General features: G+C 42.1%; 1 protein-coding gene across 2 annotated transcripts; it reads right to left on the bottom strand.

The window, feature by feature from the left end:
• Positions 1-1160: 1160 nt before the first annotated feature.
• Positions 1161-21921, bottom strand: Taf12 (TATA-box binding protein associated factor 12). 2 transcript variants are annotated; one of them, XM_020158510.2, is made up of 7 exons: positions 21796-21907; positions 13227-13311; positions 12253-12504; positions 10480-10557; positions 7413-7527; positions 3322-3410; positions 1161-1633 (listed from the first exon to the last, which is right to left on the bottom strand). In XM_020158510.2, exons 2-7 carry the CDS (start codon positions 13296-13298, stop codon positions 1598-1600), a joined length of 642 nt encoding a protein of 213 aa, XP_020014099.1. In that variant the 5' UTR covers positions 13299-13311; positions 21796-21907; the 3' UTR covers positions 1161-1597. The 2 variants fall into 2 exon arrangements, with proteins under 2 accessions (XP_020014099.1, XP_020014100.1); XM_020158511.2 differs by lacking the exon at positions 13227-13311 and having other exon boundaries at positions 21796-21921.
• Between the last annotated feature and the right edge of the window lie 1870 nt (positions 21922-23791).

Below are 23791 nucleotides of genomic sequence, written 5' to 3'. Positions count from 1 at the left end.
CTTGGCTGCCGAGTCAGTAACCTGCTCATGCTATCAGAACTCAGCTGGAGCCTCTTGCTTTGATGTCACCAACAGAACATCCTTTGACAGCATTGCCCATGGCAGCAGGAAGTTCTGGAGAAAGCTAAAACTCTTCAGCATCCTCACCCTGGAGGTAGGTCACAAGAGAGACCTGGTGGGCTAAGCATCAGGTGACGCCAGGGGAGGGGGAGTAGGAGGTTGCCCCTTTGCAGGCTCACTATGTTGAAACCTCAGTCAAGATCAACAATAACATCAGCACAGTCTTTCAGCTGCTCATCCCACAGATCTATGAGCTGTGGGGCTCAATTCAAGAGTGCAAGGGAGCCACCAGTGGCTCATGCCTGTAGTCCTAGCTACTCAGGAGGCAGAGATCAAAAAGATCATAGTTCATAGCCAGCCAGGGCAAATAGTTCTTGAGGTCCTATTTCAAAAAACTCCTTCACAAAAAAGGGCTGGTGGAGTGGCTCAAGGTTTAGGCCCTGAATTCAAACCCCAGTACTGTAAAAAAAAAAAGAGTGCAAGGGAGTGAAAAGCAGGGTTCCATCTTGGGCCAAGCCTCAGGAGGCCAAGGACCAAAGCAGGGCAAGGTGGATGCACCTTGGCGGTGACCCCTCACTGGGCAGCTATCCTCCCTGAAGCCCAGAGAACACTCAAAATCCACAAGGGCTGTGCTGGGTCCAGGGAAGGATGATGCCATGGAAGGATATGATCTGGATGGGCCCTGGTTTTCTCTGTACAATGGTGGAAATACCAGGGTCAGGGGTACCGACAACTAAGAACAGACAGGCCTTTTCCCAAAGATACATCCATTCTTCCTCAGGGCCAAGGATGAACACAACTTTCTCTAGGTGTTCCAGAAGAGGTCAAAAAGGGATCTTAGGTACAATGACATTGACAAAAGCAGGATGCCTGTTCAGCTTGGGACTGGTGAGAGATCACCCTGCCTATGGTGGAGAACCTGGACTCAAACTCCTGCTGCTGGTATCCTCCCTTGCAGTAAAACAATGGAAAAATCCCTGTTTCTCAACTGCAGAAATCAATGCCAGTGCTGCCACCTGCTGACTAGAGAGCTCTGTCCAGCCTTGCTTGTTCTGACTCCCTCTGGCATTTTGAAGGCTGTAAGCCATGCACCCTGTGTCTTTCAATTAATAACTTCTTTATTCTGGAAAAGCAAATCAAATTCATGTTCATATAAACACTGACATTACAAAGTACAGGGAACACGGGAAAAGAGGAGGAAACAAAACCCTCTACAAATCCTGCTAATACTGTCTCACCCAAGACCATGATGCTTTGTCCCATATTCAATCACTTATAATAAACCACAAATAAAATCTTCTCTGGAAGATATAATGCTCCTCGTTGAGACGGCAGGGAAAAGGGACCAGAAGTAGGGTAGGAGGCTTTATTCTTTTGGCAGATCATCTCAGTCATTATAGATATTGCTGCACTGTTAATAAAAAATATATGCTTCTCTGTAAAGCATTTAAAAAAAAATTCCAAGAATGAGATGGCTGAGGTCTCAGCTCAAGTATCTCCAAATACATTGTTGTCCATTTCCTGACCTTTCCGTGTGTTATTTCTTGGTTGTTTTCCGGATCAATGCCATTCTCTGAAAGAAGAGAAAAATAAACAGTTACACAGCTTAGAGTCAAGAACTTTCTGGAGGGCTGGAGGCGTGGCTCAAGTGGTAGAGTGTCTGCCTCACAAGCGTGAAGCCCTGAGTTCAAACTCCTATACCACTACCACAGAAAAAAAAAAGAAGCTTTCTGGACCATCGACATGCAGCTAGCTGGCAGCATGGTCCACACTATAGGCTGGAACCTTGAGGACCTATATACAGTCACAGGACAGCTCAGCAGGCTCCTTCTAAACAGAGAGAATTTTGCGGAGCTCTGAGAGATGTCAGATAGGCCAGTAGGCCTATTTCACCAACCAAAACTCCCAACCTACTCTAGGATAGAGGATGGCAAAAAAGCTAAATGCAGAAGGGGACAGATCTTGTCTTTTGGGGCAAAAAGGGACAGGCCAGCAAGCATGTGTTTTCTATGCTCTCCCCACCCCAATCTCTTCTTTCTGTGGAAACAGAGAAAATAGAGAAAGGGCCTCAATTTCTGACACATCGCCACATATTTCACACCCAAAGACCTGCAGTGGAGGGAAACAAGACACCTAGCACAGCCCATCATGGACACCTTCAGTTCATGTGTTTCCATTTTAGTAAAAATTCCCAGCCACTTGCCAAATTACTAACTTGCTTTGCTCACTCTTTCTTATCAAGAGATTGTCCCAACATTATGCTATTTGTTGACCAAATAAATAGGGCTGAAAAGTGGGTAATTTGGGAGGGGAGTCACAGTGGCAGTATAGAGAAACTCCCTTCTGGAGAACAGTGAACCTCTGACTTAGCCTACTGACAGCATTCTGGTAGAGCTTCCTCCGTAAGCTTTGTAAACACTCACTGCAGAGATACCAGGCCATGGAAACACAAGGGACACTCATCCAGGACTGCCCAGTCTATCAAGCTTGGAAACAGCTCACTTTTCAAATCAGAGTAGCCAGTTAAATTAAGACAGAAAGAAGTTGGGCACCAGTGGCTCACTTCTGTAATCCTAGCTACTAAGAAGACAGAGATCAGGAGGAGTGTGGATTTGAAGCCAGCCTGGGCAAATAGTTTTTGAGACCCTATCTTGAGAAAACCATCACAAAAAAAGGGCTTGGAGTGGCTCAAGTTGTAGGCCCTGAGTTCAAATCCCAGTACTGAAAAAAAAAAAAAAGATAGCAGCCTTGTTAGAGAGGTCAACACTGCTACTGGACAGATCAATGACAGGAACAACTTGTGCCACAGCAGCAGCAGTATTCTCACAATTCCCCTAGGTTCCTTGTTAAGAGGGGCTGAGAACAAAGGTTAAGCTGGCACACAAGCCAGGATGCTCAAGTACAGTATATTTCTGCTTTCCTCGACCTGCCCTATGGATTCCTAGGGCCATACAGGGTGTTCAAATCAGCAACAAAGAAGATTTGTTTAAGGAGGTGTGCAGGGATGAGCTCCATCCATATCAGAAGGGCCTAGAATCAAGAGCTTTAGTGACACATCAGAGCTTAAGAGAAAAAACTGAGAGCCCATGTGGGAACAGCACAGCACCAAGAAATATCTGATTGCTGCTGCCTCTGTCTTCTCTGACCTTTGGGCCACAGTGAAGCTTGCTGTGTGGGGGAAGTGAGACCTCCTAGAAGGAAGCTGTGAGCATCCAGTCTAAGGTGAGGTTCAAGAGCACCAGGGCTCTGGTGGCTCCTCACCTGTTTATGAGCTTCTGTAGTGCAAGCTTTTTTGTACGGTCGGATTTCTTCAGAGCCGAATCCTGGAATCCACATGTTCCACTGTCGCTCTGTAAGGAAGAAGCCAGCACAGAGATAAGGGTACCAGGAAGGCAGCGTCAGGAGTGCAAGCAAGCATCAAGGAGGATGAATCTAGGTATCAACTCTACTAACACTAACCCTACAGAGCGATTGTATGGAATACAAATGAGAAAACTGCATGTCACTTCTCCAAGGTTTTAAAAGACACAATCTGAGCCTCTTGCAAACAAAAAAAGGGTAAAAGCAAGGGTGTGGTGGTTCATAACTATAATCCCAGCATTCGGGATGCTGAGGCAGGAGAACTGGACTTCCAAGCCAGCCTGGCCTACATAGTCCAATCCTGTCTCAAAAACAACTGTCTAACAGCCATACCACCCTGAACATGCCTGGTCTCATCTCAAAAACAACAACGAAAAAAAAAAAGGAAGGAAGGAAAAGAAAAATAGGGTAAATTAGTTGAAGCTGTCAGTGCTGAGCCCTAAGGATTTCAACAGCTCATCTAACCCACAGAAAATGATTTCTTCTTTTTTTTGGCAGTACTGTGATTTGAACTCAGTACCTCATACTTGCTCTGTTACTTGAGCCACTCCTCCAGCCCTTTTTACTGTTGGGTATTTTTGAGATAGGGTCTCACAAACCATTTGCCTGGGGCTGGCTTCAAACTGCGATCCTCCTGATCTCTGCCTCCCAAGTAGCTAGGATTACAGGGCTGAGCCACCAGTCCCCAGTAAATAAAGTCATTTCTTTGCTCAGCTGTCTTACTTCTTTCTTATACTCAAAGTAATCTCTCGAAAACCCAAAGATGAGGGATAGAAAGGCATTCCTAGCATCCTGGAGTTAAGAGCCAAAGCCAGCTGGGCATTTGTGGCTCATGCCTAGCTACTTGGGAGGCTGAGATTGGTAGGACTGTGGTTCCAGGACAGCATGTGCAAAAAGTTCATTAGACCCCTCTCGTGACACCTCTCAGAAAAAGCTGGGCATGGCAGTATGCACCTGTCATCCTAGGTATTGGGAGAATCATGAATAGGAGGATGGCAGTCTAGGCCAGCATGATCAAAAAATGAAACTGCATCTTAAAAATAACCACAGTAAAAAAGCTGGTGGTGTGGCTCAAGTGATAGAGTGCTTGACTAGCAAGTGTGAAGTCCTGAGTTCAAACCCCAGTACCACCAACAAAAGAGCCAAAGCCTTGCTCTGCTGCTTTACTGTACAGCTATATGTCATTGAATCTCAATTTCTTCATCTTTTACATGATAATAACAATACTAATAACCACCTCGGAGGGGCTAGGAATTCAATGACATATGTATATCCCAGACCAGCGTCTGGGATAAATGTAGAGTAAATCCACTCTACAGCTCCATAATATTGTGCTCCCACAAATAAAGGTGCAATGTACTTTAAACATATCCAATTTTCACAATTTGCTGGGCAATGGTGATTCTTGCCTGCAATCTTAGCTACTGGGAGGATCGAAGTTCAAGGCTAGGCTGGGCAAATAGTCTGCAAGACCCTATCTTCAAAATAACCAGAGCAAAATGGACTAGAAGTATGGCTCAAATGGTAGAGCACAAGTTCAAACTCCAGTCATACATACAAAAAAATCAAACTTACACAGGATTATTAGGGAGTAAGTCTCTGTTCAAAAGGATTTACCTGTGGACCCCTCTTTTTCTTTTTGCATATTACCCTATCTCCTGATTAATAACAAGGAAATGAGATTACATTTAAAGAAGAAAAGAACTAAGTACCATATTATTGATTTACTTCAACTGAAGACTCCCTCAGATATTGAGATCCCAGGCATAAAATATGGTTCCTGACTTATTCCAAATCATGTACATATGGACCCCTTTCCCCCTCCTTATTAGTACCCCTAAAGCACAGAAAACAAAATTTGTTTTACAAAATTTATTTATTATTTGGTGGGAATGGGATTTGAACTCAAGGCTTTGGGCTTGCAAAACTACCTCTTGCACCACAACTCCACTTCTCTTTTTTTTTTTTTTGGCGGTACTGGGGCTTGAACACAGGGCCTACACCTTGAGCCACTCCATCAGCCCTTTTGTTGTGATGGGTTGTTCAAGATAGGGTCTCGAGAATTATTTGCTTGGGCTGGCTTCAAACCACGATCCTCCTGATCTCTGCCTCCTGAGTAGCTAGTATTACAGACGTGAGCCGCCGGCACCTGGCTCCAGTCCATGTTGCTTTTGTTATTTTGGAGATGAGGGGGTCTCACAAACTCTTTGCCTGGGTTGGCCTCAAACCATGATCCAGGGTGGGGAGGTGGCTGAGGGGGAGAGGCGATGTGGGAAGTGTAAATAATGTACAATATAAGTCTAATCGAAATTGTCACTAGGAATCCCCTAGTATAAGGACTATATCCTAATAAAAAAATTACCAAAAAACTCAAAACTGTGATCCACCCAGTGTCAGTCTCCCAAGTAGTTAGGATTATAGGCTTGAGCCACCAGCACCTGGCTTTGTTTTTGTTTTTTTTTGAGATACTGGGACTTGAACTCAGGACATACATCTTAAGCCACAATACCAACCCTTTTTTGTGTTGGGTTTTTTCGAGCTAGGGTCTTGTGAACTATTTGCCTGGGCTGGCTTCGAACTGCAATCCTCCTGATCTCTGCCTCTCCAGTAGCTAGGATTACAGGCATGAGCCACCAGTGACCAGCTGGCTTTGTTTTTTGACTTGGGGTCTTGCTAGTTGCCCAGGCTAGCCTCACACTTGTAGACTCAAGTGATCTTCCTGTCTTAGCCTCTCAAGTAGCTAGGAATACAAGTATGCACCACCACACCCAGCTAACAATTGTTATCAGTTTTGTTTGTTTGCTTCTTTTAGTGTGATCTGGGGATTGAACCCAGGGCCTCCCAAATGCTAGGTAATGTCCTATCACTGCACTACACCCTTAACTCCTGCTATTGTTTCAAGCCAGTGCTTTGGGGTAGTTATATGATAGCTGGAATATCTGTTCTCTGTTGTCAGTACCAGCAGTGCTAGCCAGAAGTGTGTTACTTACTCTACTTAGACTATCAGAGCAACGGTTTCTTGACATTGGGATGAAAACTTGTCAATACTCTGTCATGGGCTGATTTGCACTAAATCTCCTAATATTTTCTGCCTCATTCACTAGGCTGGCACTCTTTGTAGTCACAGACTTTCCTCCTTGTTTTGGTTACATTATAACACATGCAGAAGTGGGCTTGCTCTTTTCAAATGATTATGGTTATCAGTGGTAGGTGTCTCCCAGAAAAAAACAAGCTCAAATTTAATGTCCATTGAGTGGGACAGAAGAATTCAAAGTGTTTATAGATCATAATTACAATTTTCTTTGTGTGCATGTGTGTGTTTTGAGGCAGGGTCTCACCAGACAGCTAGCTCAGGCTGGCTTTGAACTCACTTTGTAGCCCAGGCTGGCCTCAAACTCACAATTTTCTTACCTCAGTCTCCCCAGAGCTGAGACTACAGACATAAGCCTCTAGGCCCAACTGTGAGTGTAATTTTCTTAGAAAAAAATGCATAAATAGGTTCAAAACCACAAGGGAATACTGAGAAACAAAGTGTTATATAGGCCTTGAATTTGCTAAACAAGTGCTCTACCAATGAGCGACAGTCCCAGCCCTGAGGAGCAGTTTCATTTCAATGGTAGAGACATAACGGTAGTAATTACTAAGCACTTACTTTGTGCCATGCCCTATGGCAGTCACTTTACAAACATAATCTGTAATTCTCACAATTACTGGATAAGAGTGATATTATGATCCCTACTCTACAAATGAAGAAAAAGGCTCTAAGAGAAATCAAGTAGAAAGGGTAAAGTGATACATCTGGAAAGTGGAAGAATGTGGTTTAAATCCAGTACTAGAATGATTCTGTCCTCTATTTAGTGCTGCTCCTGAATGAATATATTAATCCCAGGACCCAAAAGTCTGGTCCTGGCACAAAGGTTCCTCCGACTCTGCTTTCCTTGAGTCCTGAAGGAGCAATCATGGAGATACTTCATAAAAACAAGACCACATACCTAGATGTAGCTGGACATCTTTCACTTCCAGGGTGCTGGACTTGCGATGCCGAGCAAGCTGGCAGGCGGCTGTCACTACGCTTTCAATAAAATCGTCAGCAATCTGCAGCAGCATCTGCAGAAGGCAAAGTGGGGGAGAGTAACCATGACATTGGCAGGCTAGGCTCCTGTTGCTGGGACAACTGTTTTTCTGCCGGAATCACATATTTAGTCAGGTTTTTTTTTTTTTCTTGCAGTGCTGGGGATGGAACCCAAGCAAGTGCTCTTCCATTGAGCTACATTGTATCCCCAGCCCTTTTTAGTTAGGTCTTCTATTAGTAGGCCTGGAATCAGCATTTGGGTTATGGCAGGGATGAGGAATGAGGAGGACAATCAAAACATTACCCAGCCGGTGGCTCACACCTGTAATCCTAGCTATTCAGGAGGCAAAGATCAGGAGGACTGTGGCTCAAAACCTGCCCTGGCAAATAGTTCAAGAGACTCTATCTGGAAAAAACCCATAGCAAAAAAGGGCTGGTTGAGCAGCTCAAGGTGTAGGTCCTGAGCTCAAACGCCAGTATTGCAAAAACAAAAACAAAACAAACAAACAAAAAAAACCTCATTACCCAGCTTAAGCACAACCTATTCTGAGCATTATTTTCTGCTCTTTCTACTCAGTAGAGATCAACTGCACAATTCTTCCTTTCCATACTTTTTTTTCTGAATTAGACAGGAAAACAAAAGTGGACTGATGTAATTCTTCACTCACAGTCACTTAAAGAACTTGTATTTCCATTCTCATTCTCTTACTTAGTCATTATAATGCTCCTGCAAAGAAATTGGGACATGGATTTTTATCTTCAGTGTCTAGAGGAAAATGCTACAAATCAGGAAGACCAATTTGCTCATAGCCCTGTACATAGAAAGCAGCAGAAACAGTCGTCAACCTCAAGGGTTGAGTCTAAACCTTGTCTGAGGGCTTTCCGCTTTACTATCAATTATTACTGGACAGAATATGAGGAGCAAGATTAGAACTCTGAAGATAAAAATCTACATGAAAAAGTGGAAATTTTGGTGAGTTAATACATTTCCTGTGGCTTTCTCTGCTGACCAACAGAAATAAACCAGCTAAATTTACAGCCACATAGATGTTTGTATAGATACAAGCATTGCTTGCTCTGCTGCACCATTAATTCCTTGTCATCTTCCTGATAGAAATCAAATGGACGCCATCTACAGAAAAGATTTCTGATTGAACATAGCATATCAAAACAGAAATAAACCAGCTAAATTTACAGCCACATAGATGTTTGTATAGATACAAGCATTGCTTGCTCTGCTGCACCATTAATTCCTTGTCATCTTCCTGATAGAAATCAAATGGACACCATCTACAGAAAAGATTTCTGATTGAACATAGAATATCAAAACCTAAGCTCAATAAAATGATAGTGAAAGAAAAAAATATAAATCCACAGGGCAATATAAATAGGATAAAAAAACTCAATGGATATGAGATTCCAATAAACTGGGGTTTTTTTGTTTATTTTGTTGTTTTGAGATGGGATCTGACTGTTGTGCAAGCTGGTCTTGAATTCACATTCTTCCTACCTTACCCCTGCAATTCTGAGATTACAGATATATGCCAACACAACCAGTTTAGTGGCTCATTTTTTAAGAATGGATGCCTAGAGGTGTGGCCAAGTAGTAGAATGCTTGCCTACCAAGCATAAGTCCGAGTTCAAACCCCAGTACTGTAAAAACAACAACAACAAAAAAATCCAAAATAACCCAGTGCCAGTGGCTCAAGCCTGTAATCCTAGCTACTCAGAAGGCAGAGATCAGGAGGATCGAGATTCGAAAGCAGCCTGGGCAAACAGTTCTCAAGATCCTATCTAGAAAAAACTCATGGGATCGGGGGGAAGGTGGCCCAAACAATGTACACACATGTGAGTAAATGTAAAAATGATAAAATAAAAAAATAAAAATAAAAATAAAAACCCTTCACAAAAAAAGGCTAGTGGAGTGGGCTCAAGGTGTAGGCCCTGAGTTCAAACCTGTACTGCAAAAAAAAAAAAACAAAAAAAAACTTGCACACAAATTTTTAAAACAAGGAAAACAGATTTGTATGTGAATGTTTACAGTAACATTACTCATAAAAGCTAAGAAGGAAAAACAAGGGCCCAGCCCAGTGGTCCACAACTATAATCCTAGCTACTCAGGAGATGGGGAGGTCAAGACCAGTTATGACAAGAAGTTATCAAGACCTGTCCCAACAAACCAGGGCTGGTGGAGTGGCTCAAGAGGCAGAGCGCCTGCCTAGTAAGTGAAAGGCAAGTACTGCCAAAAAAAAGAAGAAATAACCAAAATGTCTATCAAACATGAGGCCCTGAGTTCAAACCCCAGTGCCTTGAGGCTGGCATAGTGACTCAAGTGGTAGAGTGCCTGCCTAGCAAACATGAAGCCCTGAGTTCAGACCCCATTCCTGGGGAAAAAAAAAAACTGTAACCAAAAAAAAAAAAAAGAAAAGAAAGAAAGGCCTCCAATACCTCAGAACAGTGAATGAAAAAAACACAAAGACTTATTACATGAAAATCCAGAAGAGAAAAAAGATCATAAAAGGGTGGAATCAAAATAGCATAAAATGTCTTTTTTTAAATGTCAAAAGAGACATAGAATGAGGCAGGCACAGTGGCTCACACCTGTAATTCCAGCTACTTGGGAGGCAGAGAGCAAGAGGATCACAGTTTGAGGCCAGTCCAGGCAAAAAGTTAGCAAGATGTTATCTCAATAAATAAGCCTAGCACAGTGGTTTATGTCTGTCATCCCAGTCATGCAGGAGGCCATAAGTAGGAGTGAGTACAGTGTGAGGCCAGACCCAGGCAAAAACACAAGACCTTACTGAAGAAATAACTGAAGTGAAAAAGCCCAAAAAGATAGAAGTCAGTGTGGTAGTTTGTGCCTATAATCCCAGCACTCAGGTGACTAAGGCAAAAATATTTTGAGTTCAAGGCCAGCCTGGGCTACATAATGAGACCCTGTCTCCAAAAAAAGCACACAGTGTCTGAGGTACCCAAACCCACCTTACCTCCTCCACATCTTCATCCAGTTGCTCATTAGGGTCCACTTCTCTTACTAAGTCCTGTAATTTCTTCTTGGTCAATACCTAAAGTTAATTGGGGGAAGATTTTTCAGTGAGTAAGGAGGCAAAACAACCATCACCCCATACTAAAGAAAGGTAATCAAATTGCTGGGGTTAGTTTCAAGTTTCCAGAGTTCACAATCTGGCCTATTCGGTGGTATTGTCCTAAAACTATACTCTCAAGACAGAAGTATCCCAGGGAAGGACAAAAGCAGTAGTTTGGAAGAAAGACCAGCATCCAAAAGTTAGATAGTTTATTTCAGCCTCATCGCTTTCTTACCCCCCTCTACATTAAGCAGTTTGCAATTCTCTGACAAACTGTACCCTTCATACCTGTTGCCTATGGACGTGTTCTTCCTCCCTTCTTCCCACATGCTCAACTCATGGTACTCCTTTCTAATGCCTTTACTGGCCTACCCAGGTAAAGCAAGCACTTCTTCTTTGACCTCTTCTGTGCACTATGCACCCTTCTATCACTGTCCATATTTATAAACGTGCCATGTCTGACTTAATAGTCTAAAAATTCTGTGAGGGCAGTGAACATGTGTTCATCTTTGTATAACTAAATACTGTACGAGTATGCATAGTTACCATCCCTCTTTCATAAAGGAAGTGTTGTGTTACAGGAGAGGAGCCAGAGTTGTAGCTCAGTGGTGCAGCACTTGCCTACCATGTATGAGGACTTGACTGGATCCTCAGCATCACAAAAATAAATAGATAAATAAATGAATATTTGTTAATGTAGCTCAGTGGTTGAATGTTTTTCTAGCATGCAGGAGGCCCTGGATTCGATCCCCAGTACCACCGACACACAAAAAAATTGTTAATGATGTCTCACATCCATCCATTCTTCCCCATTCTACCATTATTACCTAATTCAACCCTTTACCACGTCTTGATTTACTGCAAGTCTTAGAATTGGTCTTCTTCCAGTCTACCTTCTTTCCTACCCTTTCCTACCACTTTTGTCTCCTTACTGTCAAGATAATCCCTCTAAGACAATTATTATTATGTTAATGTTACTCCCTGTTGTCTACCTGCCAAGATTGTCTACTTCCTAAAAGTTCCAATGAAAACTTTCTAGTATAGACCTACTATGTCCTGTTGTAATCCTATCTACAGCTTTACCTCTTGCTCTTCTTCATTAGACTCCATATTTGACATAGGCTGGTCTCCTGATTCTCTCTGCCCAACCTTCCCCCATTCAATTTTGCTAGTCCCTCCACCCATGACTACTCAAACTATAAAACCCAAGCAAAGGGATTATACTTATTTTTTATGGCTCTGGAGGGTAGAATTAGAATCAGGGGTTGAGAGAGAGGAGCAAATTTTGGAATCAGTGCAGAAATTAATAATGGTAGCCACTGGATGAACTAAAAGAAATGACTGGAGACAAGAGCATTTTCATTTTAGGAAGAACCCATTTATTATATTACATGACAAGGGTATAGCTAACATGTAACACCTGCCATATGCAAGGTATTGTGTTAATATATATGGGTGTGGATATATGTAAATATGCATATACAGCCACATACAACACAGAATAAAAACTAGTATAATTTGATAAAGAATGTTAGAGCTCCAGAGCAGGGAAAAAGACCTTCTATTTCAACTGAGAGGAAGAGGCAGTGCCTAAGATGGCCATTTCTGAAAGCATTACTGGTTCAAAGAACAGAAAGAGGTGCCTATGGAGAGGAAAGGGTAGGAAGAAAATACCTGATTGTTTTCAGGGCTAAGACGACCCCCTGTCCCAGGAGTGCCTGGTATCTTTACCACTGTAGTGCTATTGGCCATGGAGACTTGTGGAGGGGTGCTGGCTGGTTCCGGTTTTATGGATGAGAAATTGGAGAGGTTGATTAGGGCTGAGGGGCCAAACTGGTTCATAATCTGTCGAGCTTTGGACTTCAGCTCATAGAGCTTATCAAGATCCTGTTTCTTTTTGGAGCTGTGAGGACCAAGGCCAATGGACTAGAAAAGGAAAACATGAGAATTAGCTCTAGAAACACCTATGATAAAGGGTGAGTTTTGAAAGTAAGCTTAGATGAGATTTGTCAGACTTTGACTTTGAGGGGTCTTCAGTATATCTGGGATGGTAACCATTTGATACCTATGCATTAAAATGGAAGGAATGCTCTCACCTGGTATTTAGAAACCATCTCTTCTCCAAAAGCTACATGAAATAGTCCATAAAATTAAAATAAGGAAGAAAATAAATGAAATGAGGAATCTTATGGACAAAAATAAACCAGAATAAGCAAGACATTTTTGAGGATTCTGTATAAACAGAATACTTACTTAAGCATTACATGCATTATTTTTGAAATATCAAATAATGTTAAATTCAAATAAATCATGACACAATCATATACTTAAAACTCAGTCTCAAAGCTTAAGAAAATAGATTAGTTCATTTTCCCATTTCAAAACACACACACCTGAGTCTACACAGGGCTCTGCCCAGTAAACACAATTTTTAGCAACTGTTAAAATCAAGCTCTTCTTTATCATAAAGAGCAATTTTTCTCTGAGTGTTAGCAATCTGTAAGTACATGCAGAGACCTTATTCTGAAGCAGCTGAGATGCCTAAATCTTAAGAGTCATGAAGATGACTCTGTGGACATCATCTTTGTCATCAGTATCAGAAGCACATTTACCAAGCTCTGCCCAGTGGCCTCAAGGACTTTACTTACAGCTATCTGAGTGTCTAGATCTTTAATTACATCAGCAACAGCTGTGAGCCCGGTGAACTGAGAGGCAGCCATTTTCAAAAGCTACCTGTAAATGAACAACTAGCATCAAGTACCACCCTTGCCACAGAAGCATTCCAGATGTGTGGCTTGGCACATCTTCACCAACCAGGACTGAGGCAAACTAGAGTCATAGGAACATATCTCCTTGTCACTACTGGGTACCAAGAAAAGTATCTATTTTCCTTCCTCCCTTCCTTCCTCCTTTCTTTTTTTCAGTTTAGGGTCTTGCAATGTAGCCCAGGCTGGCCTCAAACTCACAAACCACTTGCCTCAGTTTCCCTAGTGCTGGAATTACAGGCTTGTGCTACCACACCAGACTCATACACATTAATAAATATTAAAATTTTAATGAATATTTTTATTTTAATGAATATTTTTAACTAATTTTTAAATGAATATTAAAAAAATTGATGGAGGCCAGGTGCTGATTGCTCATGTCTGTAATCCTAGATACTCAGGAGGCAGTGATCAGGAAGACTGATGTTTAAGGCCAGCCTGGGCAAAATAATTCATGAAATCCTATCTCAAAAATATCCAACACAAAAAAGGGTTGATAGAGTACCTCAAGTGGTAGAGTGCCTGCCTAGCAAATGTGAAGACCCAAGTTCAAACCCCAGTACTGCTACAAATAAAAAGAAAAAAGATTGATGGTGTCAGGCATGGTGGCACATACTTATAATCCTAGTAATAGGTAATTTGAGGTGAAAGAATCAATTGAGTCCAGAGGTTTGAGACCACTAGACAACAGAGTGAGATCCTGTCTCAAAAAAAAAAAAAAGAAAAAGAAAATAGCCAGGTACTGTGGACACGTCTATAATCCCAGAACTCAAGAGGCTGAAGCAGGAGGATCATGAGTTTGAGGCCAGGCTGGGCTACACAGTGAGATGCTGCCTCAAAACAAACAAACAAACAAAAAACAAAAAATTAATGATGAGGCTGGGAGTGTAGCTCAGCGGTAGAGCACAAACTTAGTATGCACAAGACCCTGGGGTTTAATCCCTAGTATCAAGAATATTTAAAACAATTTTTAAAAACTTTTTTTGGGGAGAGTGTTTATGTTGCCCAGTGTTGTCTTGAATTTGTGAGCTCAAGTGATACTCCAGCCTCTGCCTCCTGAGTAGATGGGACTACAGGCATGTACCACCACACCCAGCAAATTAAAAAAAATTAAATTAAAAATTAAAGAGTCAGAGCTGGGCAGGTGTAGACCCTGAGTTCAAGCCCCCGTACCATACACACACACACACACACACACACACACACACACACACAGTGTTCCATTGTTAAGGATGAAGATCAGCTTGTAAAATAATTTGACAAAATTATGGGGTTTGAACCTGCAGGAATCATGTCACATCAATGGCTTTCAGGACTGACAAAGTTTGGCAATCTGTGATTTTTATTTATTTATTTTTGCAGTACTGGGGACTGAACTCAGGGCTTAGCACTGATAGGCAGGTGCCTGAGTCACATTCCCAGCCCTACTTTAGCTTCCTGGATGTGTATCTCTATCTACCCTACTCTTGTCCCTATTGCTGAGTTCTATCCCAACACATTGTCTTTTTTTAATTTTTTAAAAAATTTCTTGGTGGTACTGGAATTTGAACTCAAGGCCTCATGCTTGCTATACAGGCACTCTACTGCTTGAAGCCATTTTGCCAGCCCTTTTTTGTGCCAGGTATTATTGAGATAGGGTCTTGTTAACCATTTGCAATGGCTGGCTTTAAACTGCAATCCTCCTGATCTCTGCCTTCTGAGTAGCTAGGATTACTGAGCCACTGGCGCCTGGCTGACTATCTAATACAAGATATTATGTTCTGATTTACACTTAATAAAAACAACTAACTATGCACTGGTTAAATGACCAAGAGAAACTGGGCTGACTTGTTGGCCAAGATCAGCTAATGGGGACAGCAGAGCATAGGATCACTTGTTTTTTAATTATATGTGGCCTATGCCTCTCTCTCTCCTACCCACAGATGTTACTTAGAGAAGAGTCAGGACAGGAAAAGATTAACATGGTAACAGTCCTTCTAATGTTACAAAAGCAAACAATTTTCCTAGAGCCACTTTAAGAATAAGCCTTATAAAACTCCCTCAGCTACCACCAAAGGGCTCAGTCCTTCTGAGGAAGCTAAGGATAAGTTGTGAAGAGGCTCTCACTTTATCCAGTGAGTAGCATCATCTGCCTAGTGGCAGGCAGCACCAGCCCAGCACACCCACACACCATGGCCTCCATCTCCCTGAGAGTCTGGATCTACTCTGTTCTCATACCACACATCCATGAGGTCCTTCACAGAAGATAAGATCAATATCCTCAGTAAAACAACTGGTGTAAATGGGGACCTGGTGAAGAGCTGCTGTTGAGGTCAGCCTGGGCTATACAGGAGAAACCTTGTCTCAGAAAAGAAAAGGAAAGGGATGAGGAGGGAGGGAGGAGGGAAGGGGAGAAGAGAAGAAAAATTGCTGGGGGAGTGGCTCAAGTGTTAGGATCTCCTGCCTACTTCTGTCTAGCAAGCCAAGGCCTTGAGTACAAAGCCCAGTACTGCCAAAAAAAAAAAAGAAAGAAAGAAGAGAAAAAGTTAATATTTAAGCCTGCACAGTGAAGCATGACTATAGTCCCAGCTCCATGGGAGACTGAGGCAAGAGAATCAATTGAGTCCAGAGTTTAGGGCCAGCCTAAGTAACATAGTGAGAACCCTATCTCTCAAAATAAAAAACGAAAAACAAAAAACCAGTAATATAAAGTGCTTTCCTAGAATACTTGAGGTCTTGCATTTGGTTCCCAGAACTACAAAATAAATACAGCAAAAAAAAAAAAAAGTAGATAAAATGTAAATATATATGTGAATTTTAAAAAGTATAAGAAAACACAGCCTGATCAGAAAGGTCAATGACTCCATTTCCAGATTACTGTTGACTGACAACTTTCATCAAACCCAACTGTGGATGATACTTACCAAGCACTGCAAATATGAATATGAAGTGACTGCAAATAACTTGAATTCCATTATGTAATGTACCATGGTTACCTTTGGGTTACCTAAATCTCTAACTCTCACTTCCTCACAATGTCAAGAGATATGTCAAAACAGGACTGGGGATAAGGATGAAGTGGTAGAGTTCTTCCCCAGCTAATGTGATGCCCTGAGATCAAACCCCAGCACTGAAAAAAAAAAGAAAAAAGTGATAGGTAAAAAACAGGCATTAACTGTGGGCCATGTGAAAGAAAAGTTATATAACTAACCTTTACTGGCACCTATGTGGAAATTATATGCTATGAGATTTGCAAGTAACTCCAGAAAGTCTATGCCTCAGTGAGCTACAAATGAAAATATTTAGAGTTGAGGATGAAGCTCAGTGGTGGAGTAATTGCTTAGCATTTATGAGGCCCTGTGTTCAATCTTCAGTATGGTGGGGGAAAAAAAGTGATGGAAATAGGGTATTAAAGAACAAATTGTTTTAATCACCTTTTTTTTAAAAAAATAAAAATATTTAGGAAGTTATTGTTAATCATTTTTGTAGTAACAGGGGTTGAACTCAGAGACTGGCACTTGCTAGGCAGATGCTCTACCACTGGAGCCATGGCCCCAGCTTTTCCAGTATGTTCTCGCATTTTTGCCCCAGCAGGCCTGGACTTCAAGCCTCCTATATATGCTTCCAACATGGGTAGGATGACAAGGGCATGCCACCATGCTCAGCTACTGGTCAAGATGGGGACTCACTCAAGGCCTGGGCTGGCCTTGAACCTTGATCTTCCTGATCTCTGTCTCCCAAGAAGCAGGGATTACAGCTGTAAGTTACTGGGGCCTGCCAGAAACCTATTTAAACACAATACTAGTACTGGCAGAGTGGCTCAAATGGTAAGAGTGCCTGTCTAGCAGGCCTAAGGCCCTGAGTTCAATCCTCACTGCTGCCAAAAAAACAAAAAACAAGAGACAAGGGGACTACCAGCCTAATGGCAATCTGGCTGTTTCTCTCCTCTCTGTCTGGCTTATTGCTGTATCTAAAGGAATTCCTATTTCCCAGTCTAAATAAAATAAAAAGAATCTCTTTTTTTTTTTTTTGTGGGACTGGGGTCTGAATTCAGGGCTTCATGCTTTACAAAGCAGGTGCTTTACCGCTTAAGCCAGGCCTCTAGGCCATTTTTTGCTGTGGTTATTTTGGAGATGGGATCCCTTCAACTATTTGCCAAAGTTGGTTTCCAACTGGGATCCTCTCAATCTCAGCTTCCCAAGCAGCTAGGATCACAGGTATGAGCCACTAGCACTTGGCCAAGAATCAATTATTTGTAGTCTAAGACCAGAAAGCAACAGAAACAGGGATTCTTTTTTGCAGTTTGAAACTAATATTCATTTTGTCTAGTTTGATCCTATACTGGTAATTTTGACTGAACAAAAATGAATACGGTACAGTAGTCAAGAAATGGACTCTAGTGGCAGTGTCTGAGTTTAAGTTCTCATACCGTCACTTAGTTATATGTTGGTGAGCAAGTTACCTAATAGTCTCTTTGTACCTCAATTTCTTTTACTGAATAAAGTGTATCTTGTGGAATTTTTGTGGTAATTCACTGAACTCATGAAACTAAAGCACTTAGAAGAATGTAAAAAACATGTTTGCTAAAATTATATATGTCCTCTATTCTAAGTCTTAGTTATAGTTAGTGTATGAAGAGGTTTCACTCATCCTGCTATTTAACTAATACACCTACCAATATGTTGGTAGCACTCCAAATCATTCTTTTATTTGTGTATTTTTTTGAGACAGGTGTCTGTATGTAGCCCATGAGGGCCTTGAACACAACAGCTTCCTGAATGCTGAGATTACCACTGTGTACCACCACACCTGGCTTCTATAAGAGATTTTTTAAAAAAGGAACAGGGAGGGCTGGAGGTATAGCTCAGTAGTAGGGTGCTTGCCCAAATATGTGAAGCCATAGGTTTGATCCTCTGAACTGCAAAAAAAGAGAAAAAAATAAAGTTTTATGTGGTGGCATGGGCCACCAGCTACTTGGGAGGCTGAGGCAGAAAGATGGCTTGAATCTAAGAGTTTGAGGGCAGCTTAGGAAACAATAGTGAGATACTACCTCAAAAAATTTTTAAAAAATGGAACAGTGAATTAAAAAATGATAGCAGTAAGTGGTCAGTAGAAGACTGGTAAGAGGAATTTTTCTGTGTGTATATGTGGTACTGGGGTTGAACTCAGGGCCTTGAACTTGCTAGGTAGGCACTCTAATACTTCAGCCATGCCACTAGTCCTTTTTTACTTTATTTTTCTAATAGGGTCTGGATTTTATGCTCTGGCAGGCTTGCTCTGGCAGGCTTGAACCTTAATCCTGCTGTTTATACTTCCCAAGTAACTGGGATGACAGGTGCTCACCAACTACCATGCCCAGCTTTTATTATTGGTTGAGATGGGGTCTCAGTAACTTTGCCTGGGCTGTCTTGAACCTCCATCCTCCTATTTCTACCTCCAAAGTACTTAAGATTATAGGCAATTACATGCCCAATTAAGAGAGCCATCTTTGAACGAGTTTCTACATTCATAATTAGGAGCTGGACCAGGCAAACTCTAGTGTCTTTCAGCTCTAACAATCTGTATAAATTTTAAATTAAGTCAATATGTGCAGATTTCAAAATTTGTTCACCTCCAATACATCTATTTCACACTGTGGACTAAACATTGTAGATGTACTGCCTCCAGTGTATTTTGGGGCTTTCCATGAAGACCTCCAGTCAGAAGTAATGTCTTAGGTGTGGGTCAAGCAGTGAAGTATCTTCTTTGTAAGAAGCCCTGAGTTCCAGCCCTAGTCCCATTAAAAAAAAAAAAAAAAAAAAAAAGTAGTGTCTTAGCTGGGTGCTGGTGGCTCACACCTGTAATCCTAGCTACTAAGGAGGCAGAGATGAGGAAGATCAGGTTTGAAGTCAGCGCAGGCAAATAGTTCTACCAGACCAAATCTGAAAAAAACCCATCCCAAAAAAAAAAAAAAAAAAAGGGCTGGTGGAGTGGCTCAAGGTGTGTAGGCCCTAAGTTCAAACCCCAGTACTGAAAAAAAAAAAAAAAACTAGTGTCTTATGTACATACCTGCTCTATTTCTCACACAGTAATTTTCTGATCAGGTACTATGAAATCCTATTATAATAACTCAATTAATGCCATAGTTACAAATAAGTGAAACTGATTATATTTCACAAATGTAGATACAGATTCTAGCTCAGGAATAAATTACATTAATTAATCTATCACTGAAATAGTGACATGGGCATGCTTTCTCTCACAACCAGGTGTAAGTAAGTTCTGGTCACTTGTATACAGGCAACTTGAAGCTAGTACAGGCTAAGCCACTGGGGAAAAACCAGTTTTAACTAAGTTAGCCCAGTTGCCCAAACATCTAGTACATGCTAACAATTAATTGCAAAATTAATCCAATTTAAGCCCTTGGTCTTCAAGTTGCCTCTTCTTGGCCTTCTAAATTTAAAATTAAAATGTATCTTACTCTATTGCAAGGAAAAACTCTACAAATGTTCCTCTTTTCCATCTTGAATATCTATGTTTTTGTGAAAACACAGGAATTTAGTTCTCCTCAAATATCACACTACATAAGTACCCAAATAAATTATAGTCCTCTACATTAGGAGGAGTCCTAAGAAGGGGGGTGGGAGTGCTTCAATTCAATGACATGCTTTGTATAACTATTACTTCTACTTTGCTTATGGTCAAGCTGATGGAGAGAAGTCCTCTCAGAAAAGTAGGGAGGGGGAAGCTGTAACATCAAAGTTCTAAAAACTTTTGCAGATATCAAGACTTCATGCTCACTTGTGCAGATACAGTTCAATAGCATGACTGTGATCATAACATCATGGTTTGCTTGTGCCATGAATAGGGTGAAATATGAGTCTGGTTTTTGGAAAAAATAAGGGAAAAGAAGCAGAAAAAGTTTTAGAGGCACATGTAACTGGAGACACTAAAATTCAGTCCTGTGTTAATCTCTCTGAACCTATTTGTTTATCTGTACAATGGGACTAACGATACCTAACTTGTGGGGCTGTGATAATTGATATAATACTTGAAAGTGCTTAAGCTGTGCCTGGTTAATCTGAGTAGGCTTCAGTAAAAGATGTTATTGGAGAAGGGAAGTGACTGGTCTAAGTCTCTTTACCATCTTTTTCTAAAATCAGCCACCTCTAGTAAACACTTGTTCTAAAAATATAGGGCACGACTTACTTATTTGTGACTTTCTAAATAGCTTATTAAAAAAATAAATAACATTGGGCTTCAATTAAACGTTTCCTTACTGGTTAAGTGACATTCACTGTATCTATGTCAATAGAGTAACCAAAGTCAAAATGAAGTCTTAGAAAAGGTAAAAATGTCCTTCCTTAGTTTGAAGGTAGATATTCTAGAAGCATTTATTTAAAAAAAAAATATTAGCCAGACATCTCTTATTTGCCACACACAGCAGAGGACCTGATTATTCGTCGTCTCACTGTGGTCCTAAGCCTTCTTTGGACCTTCATCTCCTTAAAAATAAAACAGGAGTTTAAAGATGATCTTGTCCTGCCTTTCCATCTCTGACATTCTATTTGAGATGCAGCGAACTGTGCTCAGTCGCGGTTGAGTGGAATGGACTTATCAAGTATAAAACTGAGTTCAAACTGCTTGTAACTTCACATCCGATTCGAAATAACGAAGCAAAAAACGAAGATGCTTGCATGTGGGCTTCCTAGATTAAGTATCTGACACAAGAAAAGCCTGCCTGCCAAAAAGCCAAGCAGGCAGCGAGGAGTTGTCTTCCCCTGAATACATCCTTTATCACTCTGGGTACAGAGAATACTAGAAAAAAAAAATTGATCGCTAACTCTTTTCCAAATCCTCTTCCTCTCCCTTTGCCTTGAAGGCTGATCTCACAGCCACGGCCCCTTCCATCCTCTGCTTTTAGGAGCTCGGGACCTCACAGCCCTGTGCTCTCAGGAACTCGGAGTCTCCAAGTCCCGATCCCTTTCCCACAGCAGTCCCTGTCTTCACTGCCCGCTTCGGTTCCCTCCCAAACTCGTCTTCTCTGCCTCTCCGGGACCTAAGTCTTCGTTGCCCTGTTTCTGAATCCTTAGGAGCCCGGGTCTTCGCTGTCCCGCTTCTGTCTCTTAGGAGCCCCGAGTCCTCGCTGTTCCACTTTTACCTCTCTGGAGCCCGTGTCTTCACGCCCCGCTTCGTTCCGACCCTCTCCTCCTAAAAGTACGAGTCCTCACAATCCTGTCCCTCTCGGATGGCTTTCCCTCAGGTGCCAAAGAACTCACATCCGTCCCGGTTCCCTAAGTCTCATTCGGAGCCCGGCTCCCCACAGCCGCGTCTTCTCCGAGCCCGATCCCCTCAAGTCCCGTCCCAAGAGCCTGATTCCTCACAGCCCAGTCTCCTCCACAACCTGGTTCTTCAAACACTGACCCACTGTGGGTCTGGGTCCTGACTCCCTCCTCCCGCTCTTCTTCCTCAACTGCCAGGGCCCAAGACTCACAGGCAGCAGCGTCTATCTCCCCATGATATGCGGAGACTGCCCCAGTGAAGCTTTCGTCTCAGCAGCCGGTCCGACTGCGCGGCCCTCCCCGAGTACTTCCGGCACCGCTCCCCGCCTCCAACCCGGAAACGCGCGGCTCTTCCGGCCGGCGGGCGCGCGCCTGGCTTGCGCAGGCGCAGACTGCACTACAACACGTGGTTGCGGTATTAAGCTGTAGCTTGTTTCTGCCCGTCGTGCCGTTTCCTGCTTGTGGCTGAATGGTGGCGTGGGCGAGTTCTGCGTTTTCTACCTCAGCATCGAGTCCTGCCCTAGCTGTTTCTTCCCTACTCATCTTGTATCTTTCGCTAGCGTGACCGGTAACTGACGCTGTCAGATGGCTTCGAAGTCGCCATTTTTGGTTGGTTCCTTTGTCGTGCTATCTGGACGGGGATATCACCTGGAACTGCTGTACCCCATAGGTATCCTGTTTGACTCTCAACAGGGAACTTCGCAGTACGAAAGCCTCGGGGAAGAGACCGGTGTGCCTGCGAATTTGCAGTTTGATAACAATTGGGGGCTCACTGTGTGTTGGGAGCTCTCTTAAACCCTCCCCATATGTCATATGATCATTTAGAGAAAGCCTTTGAGAATTCAGCAAGTTTATTACTAGCTAGCTAATAACTGCAGGGCCTCAATTAGAACTGAGAATTCTTACTCCAAAGCCTGAGCCTGTCTGTAACAAACTCTGATCCTTGAGTTTTTTCATCCATCAAATGCTTGGTGACAACTGCTGTACTTTTTACCGTATTCTAGATGCTAAGCATATAAGTAACACCAGTTTTGGGATCTGTGGAGTTCTCAGTAAAATAGATAATCCACAAACATCAAAAGAATGTATAAAGGTCTGGAATAGCCCAGAGCAAGCTGCCAGCAAAAATGAAGAAGCTTTGCCCAGATTAGTGAAGCAACCTTCCATCTTACTATCTTCCCAGCTTTATCTTACTACGTTCCAGTCCACCCATCCAAATTCTCAGATCCCAGGCCTCATAACCATTAGGTGCCTAACTGCCTTGCTAGACTTACCTGACACTGTTCTGTTCATTCTCTGTAGTTTGGCTTTTTTTTTTTGGGGGGGGGGGCAGTTGGTGGTACTGGGATTTGATCTCAGGGCCTTCTAAGCAGGTTCTCTACCTCTTGAGCAATGCCCCCAGCCTGGCATATCATACCTCTTGAGCCATGCACCCCAGCCTGGCATATCAGTTTTTGTTGGACTCCTCTAAGTTTAAGACCCTGTTTGAATATGTATTCATTCAAGAAATGTTCCTTCTTTCATTGCATGCCAAGCCTTTTGCTATGTGCTGGGTTCATACTGGTGGCTAAGACATTACCATCTATAGTAAGTGCACAGAAGAGTAAGAATACTAGAACATGTTAGGTTTATCTATTTGGGTGATGGACGGCCTGAACCAGCACTCTGCATTAGAGAAGAGCTTACTCAAGGATCAAGATGGCCAAGGTGGCTGGAGTTTAATGACAAGAAGAGGCAATGAGATGGAACAGATAGGAAAGGGTTCATTTCATGCCAGATCTTGTACACTATGGTGGGGACTTGTGATTTTATTCAGTGTGGAGAAAAGGCATTAAGGGTTAGTGAGAGGAGTGAAATGACTTAAGAGTTAACACTGGTGGATTATAGGAGGAGCCCCCAACAATTGACAGCACCCATCTCTGAGCTTCCCACCAGTTTCTGCTACACATCTGTTTCCTATTGCAGCAGTGGAAGAGCTATTTATCTCCCTTCTCTTGTTAATTTCTGCTTTGTAAAGGACAAAGAACTCCATATACCATTAAAATAAAGTATCTTAACAGTTTACTTTTGTCTAAAAAATATGTACGTTTATGACATGTATGTACATACAAAAAAGTCTTAACAAAATAAACGTTGAACAGTTAATAGCAATTTTGGGAAAGCATTTTTACATTTTACATAATTTCTGTACTGCTTTAATTTCTTTAC

The sequence above is a fragment of the Castor canadensis genome, chromosome 7 (assembly GCF_047511655.1).
Source record: "Castor canadensis chromosome 7, mCasCan1.hap1v2, whole genome shotgun sequence".
NCBI classification, from domain to species: domain Eukaryota; kingdom Metazoa; phylum Chordata; class Mammalia; order Rodentia; family Castoridae; genus Castor; species Castor canadensis.
The sequence above is the reverse complement of the archived record's forward strand: the minus strand, read 5'-3'. Positions and strand labels throughout refer to the sequence as shown.

Excerpts from the sequence above, each read along its gene's own strand:
- Taf12 (XM_020158510.2), bottom strand. The coding sequence starts at position 13,298 with ATGGCTGCCTCTCAGTTCACCGGGCTCACAGCTGTTGCTGATGTAATT. Across the intron at positions 12,505-13,226 it reads ATCTAGACACTCAGATAGCT|TCCATTGGCCTTGGTCCTCA; the intron begins GTAAGTAAAGTC and ends TTCCTTTTCTAG. Across the intron at positions 7,528-10,479 it reads TGGATGAAGATGTGGAGGAG|ATGCTGCTGCAGATTGCTGA; the intron begins GTAAGGTGGGTT and ends TGCCTTCTGCAG.